General features: G+C 36.9%; 1 protein-coding gene across 1 annotated transcript in view; it reads left to right on the top strand.

Annotated features, from left to right (window-relative positions):
- The window catches only part of HNMT (histamine N-methyltransferase), a 38,163-nt gene extending 26,913 nt beyond the window's left edge, over positions 1-11,250 (top strand). Inside the window, exons 5-6 of the mRNA XM_081579117.1 lie at positions 3,170-3,263; positions 10,499-11,250. Of these exons, the coding sequence (XP_081435243.1) occupies positions 3,170-3,263; positions 10,499-10,854 (450 nt within the window). The 3' untranslated portion in view covers positions 10,855-11,250. The remainder of the gene's footprint in view (positions 1-3,169; positions 3,264-10,498) is intronic.
- The last annotated feature ends 1,793 nt before the right edge of the window (positions 11,251-13,043 follow it).

Here is a 13,043-nt window from a genome sequence, read left to right as displayed (position 1 = left end):
GCCCAGTTTTTGATTGGGTTGTGTTTTCTGTTGTTGAGTTGTGTGAACTGTTTGTATATTTTAGAGGTTAAGCCAAAAGGAATAGACTTCTAAAAATCACAGGAAAGAATGACTTCAGGATTGGCATATCTAGGCATTTCTACATCTTTGCTTTCTTAGCAGACAAAATCTTTTAACTATAAGGGAGTGCATTTAACATTGCCCAGCAAACCTAAGATGTTTCTCTACTAGACTTACTTTTCTGTCTTCTCATGTAGTTGGCCCTTGCACAACACAGATTTGAATTATGTGGGTCCATTTGTATGCTGATTTTTTTCTCTTTAAATTGTTTTTTTTCTTTTGACCACACCACAGGGCTTGTGAGAGCTTAGTTGCCCAACCAGGGATTGAACCCATGCTCCTTGCAATGGAAGCACTGAGTCCAAACCACTGGACCTCCAGGGAATTCTCTGGATTTTTTCAGTAGTAAATGTTTCGTGACTAGATGTGGAACTCCAGAAACAGAGAAAATGCATATGTTATATGTGAATTGTTGACTACACAGAAAGTTGGTACCTTGAACAAGGCTCAACTGTATAACTATTTCATACCTTCTTCTCTCTCCTTACAACTCCTATAATCCCTTCTTTGCCACTAGTTTCCAAATGATGACCTCCCTTCCTACTCTATAGTGAAAAGAGAAATGATCAGGTAGAAAATCATCTTTTACCCACCACACTTATAGAGGTGTACCTGTACCCACCATTTCTTTCTTTCTTCTAATTATAAAAGCCTCCCAGGAATCCTCTTGTACTGTTGGTGGGAATGTAAACTGATATAGTCACTATGGAGAACAATATGGAGGTTCCTCAAAACAACTAAAAATAGAACCATCATGCTGTGCTTAGTCGCCCAGTCACGTCCGACTCTTTGTGATCCCATAGACTGTAGCCAGCCAGGCTACTCCATGTATATGTGGGTTGAGAATACTCAACTCACTCCAGTATTCTCCAGGCAAGAATACTGGAGTAGGTTGCCATGCCCTCCTACAGGGGATCTTCCCAACCCAGGGATTGAACTCAGGTCTCCCGCATTACAGGTGGATTCTTTACCATCTGAGCCACCAGGGAAGCCCAAGAATACTGGAATGGGTAGCCTATCCCTTCTCCAGGGGATCTTCCTGACCCAAGAATCAAACTGGGATTTCCTGCACTGCATGTGAATTCTTTACCAACTGAGCTACCAGGGAAGCCCAGAACCACCATATGACTCAGCAATCCCACTCTGGGCATATACCCAGAGAAAACCATAATTCAAAAAGATATATACACCCCAGCGTTCATAGCAGCACTAGAGAGACAGAGGTGTAGAGAACAAATATATGGATACCAAGGGAGAAAGGGGTGGGTGGGATGAATTGGGAGACTGGGATTGACACATTTACACTACTGATACTATGTATAAAAGCTAACTAATGAAAACCTACTGTATAGCACAGGGAACTCTACTTAATACACTGTGGTGACCTGAATGGGAAGGAAGTCTGAAAGGGAGGGCATATTTGCATATGTATGGCTGATTGATTTTGCTGTACAGTAGAAACTAACACAACACTGTAAAGCAGCTATACTCCAAAAAAATTAATTTAAAAAACAACAAAAGCCTCCCTTTATCAAAAGCCAATCCCTTCACATATGCTCACTTGTTATAATATGTTGCAGTTTCAGAGATCATTCTCCAGTTTCTCTCAAAACCTCCACACTTGTTCTTTCTTTCTTATCTCTGCTTCCTCTGCACTGACTTCCTCTGACACTGTCTTCCTCTCCTCATTTTTCTGTGTTATGTCTCTGTCTCTTCATTGCTCCTTACAGTCCTAACATTCTCATGGCATCTTTCAACTTAATATTCATAGTCAACTGCAGAGAATCTGTGTCTATTAGATCAAATTTCAGAGCATCTGCTATGATCGGCCTCCTCTTTTTGAGCTAGGTCATGTCAAGGATTATTAGTGATCTTGTGGACTAGTTGCATCTGGGTGCCTGTCTATATGGTCCCTGTGATGAACAGCCTGGAGTGACATGATAGTAAATATGGCCTCTGAGACTGCACAGGCCATGTGCAGGTTCCTTGTATTTCATTCATTCATGTGAGGGAGGCATAGCTCAGGTTATTTTTGCTTTACGCAATAAATTCTATCATGCGTGTGTGCATGCTCAGTCATGTTCAACTCTTTGTGATCCCATAGAGCCTGCTATGCTCCTCTGTCCATGGAATTTTCCAGGCAAAAACACTGGAGTGGGTTGTCATTTCCTACTCCAGAGTATCTTCCCAACCCAGGGACTGAACCCATGTCTCTTGCATCTCCTGCATTGGCAGGTGGATTCTTTACCACTGCACCACCTGGGAAGCCCATAAAAAAATGGAATAAAATATTGAATTCTTGTCTAAAAGAGTAGAAGATGAGACATAAAAAGTAAGTGTCTATGTGGGGTAGATGCCAGGGCTATAAGCCCTCGGGGAAAAATTTCCACTGCCCATGTATAATTCCAGGCTCTATCTGTGTTAGGTGGGAAGACCTCTTGCTGCAATACACCAGAGATGGTTCAGAGTTATTTAAAATGGGTGGACTGACACCTATCCCCTTGTGATGATGCTGCAACCTTAGGCTTTATCTAGTCCATTTTCCTAGAGAATCTGTCAACATCAAAGCTTGTCGCATTTTCTGTGATTTAAAAAATAAGCACTGGTGAGCATATGGTAAAGCTAGTGCAAAGGGCTTAATTTTGAAGCAACGTTCCATGAAATGGAATGTTTTTATGGTGCCAGCACCATTTTCTCCCAGAAGAACTACAATTCACAAAATGTAGAGAAAGCACAGAATCAATGCCCCCATGTGGAGTAGAGACTGTCTCAAGCTATAAATGTCTGTGTTACTGAAGCCGGAAAGAGCAAATTTTAAACTATTTGATTCTTGTTGAGTAAATACCATAGTTTTCCCTATCCCCAAATATTTTCTCTCATTATTATTCTATCTCTCCATATAACATCTTTAACTTCTAAATTTCTTACGTGTTTTATTGAGTAAAAACCCACTCAACTTGAAAATCAAATCTTCTAGTGAGTATCTAGTCTGAGCAACAAAGATATTGACATAGAAAAGTGCCTCGTTTCTCTTTTCCTTCATTTCTAGATGCTGTATTATGTTAAAGACATCCCAGCTACCCTGAAATTCTTCCATAGTCTCTTAGCTACCAGTGCTAAGATTCTCATTATTCTTGTGTCAGGTAAGTTATTTTCCTTCCACCTAAATTTTAAAAAACCAACAGTTAATGGATGTATGTGTTTGAAGGTTGATGGTATATTTCATCTTCATTATGAAATTCTTGACCTGGCTTATGGTATAGTCAATTAATTAACACAGTATTAGGAAAGTCCTTCAGACTTTCAATTTAGGATTTCTCGTGGAAATAAATATCTGTTTCTTCTTCCTCTTGAGAAAATATATCTGTGTTGTCCATATATAAATCATTTTTTATATAACATACAGCAAATACAACTGATAGGAATTCTTTTGAGGAGACTAAAACTAGAAAATATTTCTATTTACCTCCTTTTTGTCCCTTAAATGTCTCTTTCCCTTCTGTGATGTTTAAATAATAAATAAAATAAAGGTTGAAATATTTGTGACACTGTCATATTTGATTAATTTGCATTTCTAGAGCCACTGTCAATGTTGTTCATTATAGGTTTTCTCAAATAACTATCAAAAATAGCTAATGATTCACTTGCTTGGTTTTGTGTTATTTTCCAAAGACGGCGTTTGATCATACTTTGTTTCCAGTGATACAGTTAAGTATCACATAGAGAACTTAAATAAACAGATTAGCAAACAAAACACTGACACTGTTGAATTCATTAATTCACTATTTCATTCAGCAGTCTTTATGAATTGTTCACAAAGTGCTATTCAGGTTGGTTCTAGATATACAGCAGCCTCTATCTTCCTAAATTTATACCAGACCCTATAATCAAAAACCACATCGTAAAATTCATTTATTCTTAAATATGAGGAATGGCTTTAAGGATGGAAAACATAGTTGTTGCCTACAATCCTAGCTTTGAATTTATGTGGGAGTTTGGCAAATGAAAGTTCCTGTATATAACCTCTTCTGCAAGGGAACATTTGACATACTATTTTTATCTCAGGTTAGTTAAAAATACTCATTTATGTGGGAAAGTTCTATCTTTCCATTTAGGAGGGCTTATGTAAACTGGATGCTTCCCACTAACTTCTCTCCAAATGAGGACACTTGGATAAAGTACTTTGTACATTTAGGAATACAAAAGTAAATTTAGTTATCAACACCGAATTGATAACCCAGTCTATTCTTGATAATCTGTATCAATAATACAGCAAGTGTTGCAGACAGAAATAACAGTTCATCCAGCAGTCATATATGTCTGGTTTTAGAATATATTTCACATCAAATGAAGATCCGCTTTATTTATATTTAGTTTATCCTTAAATATTTTCAGAAGTTATGTATTTGAGTGTCAGAGGTCAGCTTTCTTGTGAATATACACCTACCGATAAGAAAAAACCAGCCTAAGGTTTACAAGTAGCACGAGCAGTCTACAAGCAACTGAGAATTGACTTAGTGCTCTTATGGATACAGCATTTTGCTGGCCACATCATGAATACAGTTACTAGAATAAAAAACCATTTAGCTTTCATCAAAAAAGTATTTTGACTCAAACATTATTCACTCTGCATTTGATGGTAGAAATATTTTACTAACTTTTTCAGTACAGAACTTACAGTTCTTCATGACTACACACAGTGTGCGAGGCAGGTGTTGCAGAGAGGAAAACATTGTTAACAGATAATCCTTTTAGTTCAGTGCTTTTCCTAAGATACCAACTCTTCACTTTCCCCTTTCACCCCTTCTTACTTGTTACATAGAGCAGTTTAGCTCCCCTCTGCCCTTCCTCTCTGACCTAGATACACCTGTTCACCTATACACCTATCTTAACAATAATGTATTTCTCTGAGAAAACTTGTAGCGGCCCCTTGGTGTAAGGAAGTAGCTGAAGTTTCCCTTTTTAAAAGGAGCAGTAATTGCCTTGTTGCATTAATAAAGCTAATATAAATATATATGGGTCAGCTTTTAGAAAAATAAATTATGGTCAATTTCCAACAGTGAAAACAAATTTAGTCACAAGAAGATTTGTCTTATATCATTGTCAATTAACATGTATAGAATTGATCCACATTGCCATTAGTAACTTTTTCATTTCATAGTATCACTACAAATCCCTGTGTGACAGACCAGTCTGCTAACCTGTGGGTAGTGGACAGGTGTGAGGAAACTCCCCGGGTCATCTGAGGTGCCTGATCAACTTCCTATCTCACTCCTGTTTAATAAAACCTATTATCCTAAACTGCCTTCTCAACCCAAACTATAATTCTTGAAACGCCATTCTCCATACTTGCCCAGTGAAGACATGCCTTAAACGTGACTATTATTTTAAAACTTGGAAGATCTACACCAAAATGGTTCACACAAGGCTCTGTTTTTACTCAGGTTGTTGATGTCATTTTGTAAATGGAATTTGTTCAGTATTACCTAGAAGTGTCTCTGGCTTGGTGGTAAAGAATCTGCCTGCCAATGCAGGAGATCCAGGTTCAATATCAGGTTGAGGAGATTCCTTGGAAAAGGAAATGACAACCCACTCCAGTATTCTTGCCTGCGAAATCCTATGGACAAGAGGAGCCTGGGGGGCTACAGTTCATGGGGTGGCAAAAGAGTCAGACATAGCTTAGTGACTAAACAATAACAACCTAGAAGTGAAGAAGCTTGTTTGTATATTTCCTTTGTCTCTGCAATATTGTCACCCATAGCCTCATGGCAACATAGCAACTGAGTGCTCCTTGCAAACAGACTCAGAGAAGCCTAGGACTAGTTACTCAATTAAATTTCCACGAGTACTCAGCAAGCTAGTATCTCATCAAGGCACATAATGGTTTGTCTGGATTAACATGTTGCTCTAAAGGTCATTTTAAATACGCTCCATAGCTAAGGTTTCTGCTTGTGCATCCCAGTTAGACAGTGACCTGTGACTGAACTGATGTGTTATCTCTCTGAATAAACTGAATTACTCAGTTATTTGAGTACCATACAGAAACCCATTTTTGCAATTTATTCGATTGTAAGATAATGAAATATGGGCTCTGTTTCTAGATTTACTTATGCAGGGTACCTAGCTTGGTTAAGGTGACAGGTGCGTTCAGCATGTTCAAAATATAGCTTGTAGTCTTGGTCTCAGGTTGTCTGAATAGGATAGCTATTGTTCAGATTTGGTTCATTCAGCTTTTATTGAGCTCCTCTAATCCATCATTAGGTAGACATAAATTTGAGCAAACTCCAGGAGATAGTGGAGGACAGGGGAGCCTGGCATGCTACAGTCCATGCGGTCGCATAAGAGTTGTCCATGACTTAATGACTGAACAACAACAGTTCATCACTGCTAGGCTCTGAGGTTGCAGAGATGACTATTACTCCTCCTCTGCCTTTGATAGACTCTTAATCCAATGGAGGATTGAGAGGTGTAAACACCTTCAGCAGTGTGCTAATTTCCTATCAGAGGCAAACGGGGAGTTTTTAAGGAGAGTTACTGAAGAGCAGGAGTTCTGCTCTCTAGTCCCAGATTTTTGCAAAACACTTGGCACCTAGAAGAACACACCTAGTGAATGTATTTGAATTGAAAAATGAAAGTGTTAGCAGCTAAGTAGAGTCTGACTCATTTGTGACCCCATGGACTGTAGCCTACCAGGCTTCTCTGTCCATGGGACTTCCCAGGCAAGAATACTGGAGTGGTTTGCCATTCCCTTCTCCAGGGGATCTTCCCAACCCAGGGGTTGAAATGAATAATTATTTATTATATCTTCTTTACAATATCCTAACTACAACTGATTCTGAATGTCCATCCAAAAAAAAAGAGAGAGAGAGACACCATGTTTTAGCTAAAATTTACTACATTGATAGACATGGAATCAGGGAATACAGAGAGTGCTAGAGATTTGAAGATGGATTTAATAAGCAGGAGTAAAAGACTCAATAAAGAAGATACACATATTCACACACAAACAGTGCATGCTGAAAGAGGCAGACAAAAGCACAGAAGAATATAGGCAAGTGAAACTAATTAGGAAAAGGAAGAGAAATTATATTCAGAATTAAAGGACAGTGATTTACTGGTCAGCCTATCTGAATAAATGGCACTTGAGGGAACAGAAGCTTTCCGCTGGTTCCAAAGAATCCATTGAAGAATTAGCCCATATGAGTAAACAGTCATTTATTTATAACAAACAGAAGTTTCTGATTATAGAGACAGAAGATCTGATTTGGGGATGAAAAAGAAGAGATATAAGAGGAGGCAAATTTTTAAAATGAGTATCCCACACTAAAATAAAGTCAGTGGCACGTTTTTCTGCAAATGTAGTAGCCAGACATTAGTTGAGAAAGTTGCTATTAATAATTAAAATGCAATGTGTCTGGTTAAGGGAGATCAGTGACGTTTTCTTTCCTGACCTCTCCTTACTTGACTAAGGAAGGAGGCAAATCATAGTGTGTTATTTTTAATACAGTATGTGGGGAGGAAGGACCTGGTTTATATCATGTTGAATACAAAAGTAACACCATATGTTGTGCCCACCGAGAGCCATTATGATAATGTATCAGTGGGAAAGGGTCTAATTGCTCAGCTTAGAAATGGCACTGAGTCACCAAACGCTGACACCAGCAAATGCTCTGCAATTAGTCTTTGGTTCTTTTTTCTCTGCCAGGTTTAAAAAATAATAATGATCATGCTAACAGAGCCTCTCCTCAACCACTGAAATATTTATTTTCTTATAAAGTCTTATTTGTAGGCAAATTCTTATTTGGGCAAACAATCACTGTCTTTGGAATGAAAAATTTTTTTAATACATACTCATGACCCTCATTTTTTTTTCATTGAACTGAGGTTTCTTATTTTTTAATTTTTCTGCTTCATTCCAATTCTACCTTCTCCTAAAGCTTACCCTGAAGTTATCACTCTCTTCTGCAATATTAGTGGAACATCAGTTATCTAGGCTATTTATTATTTATCGTTTCCTGCCTTGGTTATTCTCTTCTACTGAACTGAATCAGGAGACTTTAGTCAAGCTCATGGATGAGCCCCAACTCCTGCATTACATGAAGAACCATGTGGGTAGGTAGTGTTTGTATACTTTTCTGAGAGTCTGATTACTTTCAATACATGGTAATGAGATTTTGGAACCAAAAAAAGTTCATGCCTTTGAGATCTTAATTTTTAATCATGGAAACTCATAGAAAAGATAGATTCTCTCTTATATTGCTTTGGCCAAGTCCAGCTTAATTTCCTAACACTTCAGCAATGTTTACTATATGCCAGTCATGGTTTTAAGTGCCTTAATTAACTCAGTGAAAATCCTTGGAACAATCCTATGAATATATTCTAGTATCATCCTTGATTTACAGATGATAAAACTGAGACACAGGTTCATAAACCTGGTAAGAGGAAAAGCCAAGCTTTACCCTCAGAAAATCAGGGTTTAGAGACCACTCTTAATGCATTGTATCCACTGTATATATAACAGCCCAGTATTACATGCTTATATTAGAAGGTCCATAAAATGCTCTTTTGTTTTAATTTTTATTATTATTATTATAGATTTTTGAATAGCAAGTTTGTTTTTTCACACTCTCAAGGTTACAACCAATGGCAATATCAAATTAATTCCATTTAATGTTCATTTATTTTCTAAGTACATATTACACATCTGCCATGTGCTTACCATTGTGCAATGATTTACTTCAATTATCTTATTTAATATTTGCAGTTGCAACAAGTATAGTTATCTCTGTCTTATAGATAAGAAACCTGAGGTTCTGAAAGACTGAATAACAAACCTCATATCATTCATGAAGAGTCAGAGGAACAATCCAACCTCTCTCTCCCTCAGATTCTGTATCTCTTAGCTGCTACACTGAGCCAGATTTTCAATTAAATACATCAAACACTGCTAATATACCTTCTAAAGCTGGGGACAAAATTTTTTAACTCAACCGAGGTGTTGCAGTCCAAGGCAGCATCTTGTAAGTATATAGACCTGAGAGGCTATCTCATCTTTGGTTTGAGTCAACTATCATTGTATTTGCTGTGCTCTTTCTTCCATTTCAGTTTTTATTCAGACCCTTTCCTCTGAACCTGACTAATGTAAACAATTGCCTTCCTCTTATCACAACCTGAATATCCAAGAGATAGCTCAACTTTTATACTTCCAAAACAAGATGCCTGCTAAAGCATTGAAAAATGTTCCTCCCTCATTCTTTCCATTTCTAATAATGGCAGTTCTCTCTTTTCAGATGCTTGGGCCAAAATCACTGGGGTCATCACTGACTCTTTTCTTTCTTTCACTATCCAAATTGTTATGGCTAACAATATATAGATCATTAGCAAATGGCATTGTCTCTAGGAGTGTAATATATAATGTGTGTGTGTATATACATACACACATACATGAAGCAGCCATTTCTCATTATTTCCAATCTTGCTGTTTCAACTTACCATCATCTATCACCCAGATTTTTGCAGTAGCTTTCTTACTGTTCTTCCTGCTTCTGTCCTTATGCCCTTGTTCTCACCTGTGTGGCCAGAGTGACCTTAAGAAAATGTAAATCAGGTCAAATCACTCTAATGCCGTGTCATCTGATATGTAAGTCACAGTTGGCTATTGAAAGTGAAATGAATTAAAATGAAATAGCACTTAAAATTCATTTGCTTAGTCAGACTAGCCACAGTTCACATGTTCCAGAACCATAAAGTGGTTAGTGGCTACCATACCAGACAATTCAAATTTGGAACATGTCCAAGAGTCCATAACAGTCTACTAGACCGCACTACAATGACTTTCCATCTTTTCCTATATGATTTAGCACCCAATCCACTCCTCACCATCATCCAACCTCATCTCTTTCTATTCTCCACTTTGTTCAATTCCAATCTCACTGGCTTCCTGGCTAGTTCTTAACGTGCCAAGCATGTCCCTGCTTCAGGTCCTTTGCAGTTGCTCTTCTCTCTTCCTGGAGTAACCTTGCCCCTGATAGATTACTACATATCTATGTGCCTTGCTGTCATGTCTCTGCTCAAATGTTACATTATTAGAGAGAATGTCTGTGACCATCCTATATAAAGCAGCAATCCATCCAACTCTTTGATCCCCCTTATTTCTTGCTTAGGTTTGCTCTTCATTAGCACTTTGCACCATCTGATGTATAACTTATTAATTTAACTTTCCCTCCAATCCCTTGCACTCCTTGAACTGAGCTACAAAAGGCAAAAATTCCTACTTTTTAAATGGACTGCTCTATTCCAAGCATCTAGTGTATTACTTGCAGAGTAGGTAAATGAAAAGAAGAATAACTGAAAGCATGAATGTTTTTTGGTTGCACAGGAGCCAGCAGCTGGCAAAAGCTATGGAAAAAGTATGGATCTCGCTTACCCCGGAATGATCTCTGCCAGTATGTCACATCATCTGACCTCACTCAGATGCTGGATAAGTTGGGGATTAAGTACGAGTGTTATGACCTTCTGTCCACCATGGACATATCTGACTGTTTTATTGATGGCAATGAAAATGGAGACCTGCTTTGGGATTTTTTGACAGAAACCTGCAACTTTAATACAACAGCACCACCTGATCTCAAAGCAGAAATTATGAAAGATCTGCAAAAGCCTGAATTCAGTATAAAGAAAGAGGGAAAGGTTCTTTTCAATAACAGTCTGAGTTTCATAGTGGTTGAGCCATAAATACACATCATGAGAATGTTAAAATCTATAATCTGAACAATGTTGATCATTCATTTGTGTATTAAAATTATAAATATATCTCATAACATAAACAGAAGCATCTTCTCTTATATGTAAAACCTAGAAACTTTTAAGACATTTTTGGACTTCCATATCGAATCATATGTGACACTACTGTTCTTATCTCTCCTATAGATAAAGAGATGACATGTGGGCTACATACCACATAATCTGAAAAATGAGACAACCAAGTTTCAGGGGGCTTACTGACAATAAAATCAACTCCATTTGTTAACTGTAATGGAATTTTCTAGAATACTAATAAAATATATGCTATGGATTTTTAAAATACTAATAAAGTATATGCCTGCTGATACATTAGACATTAAGAAAGCATATGTTTATTGATTTTTCCCTTTTGTAAAGAAGTATTTGTCTATATACATTTCTTTGCTATAGTCTCTACCCTTATCTTTAGTGATTAGTGAAAGTAAGCACTTAGGATGTTACAAAATGAACTCTGCCATGTGTTGTCATTTCCTTTAATTTTGGTTTCCCTTTTAACTTTGTTTATGGCGTTGTAGTGTTTTGATTTTAGATATACTGAAGTTTTTCTACTTTATTCATTCAAATTTAGTTTTTTGTTTTTTTTTTAATTTCTGGGTTTCTGAAACATTTTAAAAGGCCTTCTAAACCAAGGTTTTAAAATATTAACACATTTTATCAAAATAGTGGTATAATTTCACTTTATAGAAGTCTTTGATCTGTTTGAAGTTTGCATAAAGAGTGAGTTGAGAACAAACTGATTTTCACAAAAAGAAAACCATCTATATCAACACAGTTGACAAAAAGTAACCCCACTTACTTAAAATAAAACTTTTATCATTTACCAAATTCCTAGAAAATATTTGAGTCTATTCCAATACTTCATAGTCCCTTCTATGACAAAGATCTCTTCTAAGAGCAAGAATCATCTTTAACAATAAGGTTTCAGAGAATTTTTGAAAAGTTTTCGATAACCTTTAGTTGGTTAATCCAGTGCTTTCAGAATTTAACTTTGAAAGGATTCCTAAAGTACCTGAATGTTACCAGCTCCCAGAGAAAATTAAAACCTTGGTAGTTTGATGTGGTTTCATGGTATACAATAGATTATTTAATTTTATATGAAAATTTAGTCTGAAGATTAATTAGTTATATTATTGAAGATCAGTAGTAGCCTGAATATTGCATATAAACCTATTAGATATGGGCTCCATATCATGGCTCAGTGGTAAAGAATCTGCCTGCAATGTAGGAGACACTCGATCCTTGGGTCAGGAAGATTCCCTGGAGAAGGGAATGGCAACCCACACCAGTATTCTTGCCAGGAGAATCCCATAGATAAAAGAGCCTGGCAGGCTATAGTCCATGGGGTGTGCAAAAGATTTGGATACAACTTAGTGACTGAACAGCAACAACATATTTAATAATAAACATCTATCATTCTTTTTAAAAAAAGCATACCTCTTAAGTAATTAAGTAATTTTATAATAAATACTTACATTTTTAAAGTAAGTAAATAATTCTCTCTGTTAAAAACAGAATAAAAGTAAGGTTTTACTAAAGAGCTCATAGACCCCAATTCTCCAGTGATGAAGCCTTAAACATGGTATGATATTCACTCTTTCACATCCCAGAGCTACCACTTAATGCTGCAGTATAGTCACTTAAAAGAGTTAATACCCCTCCTTCAGGCCCAGAGAGTACGCTGGAGTACAGAGTCTATTTACACCAGCAAAGTACTAAACTTGATTGTTCATAATAAGTAAAATTGACTTGCAGACTCTATTCTTGGACAACTTCATCAATGTTTTTTGAATTGCCAGTTCCAACAAATGAAACGACAGTTATCCAATCAGATTCCTGAATATGAACCCTGAACCATTAATCATACTGATATGTACTACTGACAAAGGAAATCTGTGAAGCAGGCATGATTGATGGATATGGCCCATGACGACCTTGAAGGACTTCACCAAAAAGATGTAAATCAAAACTGCAGACCAAATGATGGCTGTTTCTAAAAAGCACATGTGCAAAGCAAGAATAGAACTAATATGCTGTTTCAAGATGAAAAACAATAGCAGTATATAGATGGATGTTTGTAAATATAGTCTTTTTCCTCATATAGTCCTTACTATAAAATACAA

The sequence above is a fragment of the Giraffa tippelskirchi genome, chromosome 3 (genome assembly GCF_054371585.1).
Source record: "Giraffa tippelskirchi isolate mGirTip1 chromosome 3, T2T-mGirTip1v1.2.pri, whole genome shotgun sequence".
NCBI classification, from domain to species: Eukaryota; Metazoa; Chordata; class Mammalia; order Artiodactyla; family Giraffidae; genus Giraffa; species Giraffa tippelskirchi.
This window is presented reverse-complemented; position numbering and strand designations above follow the sequence as displayed.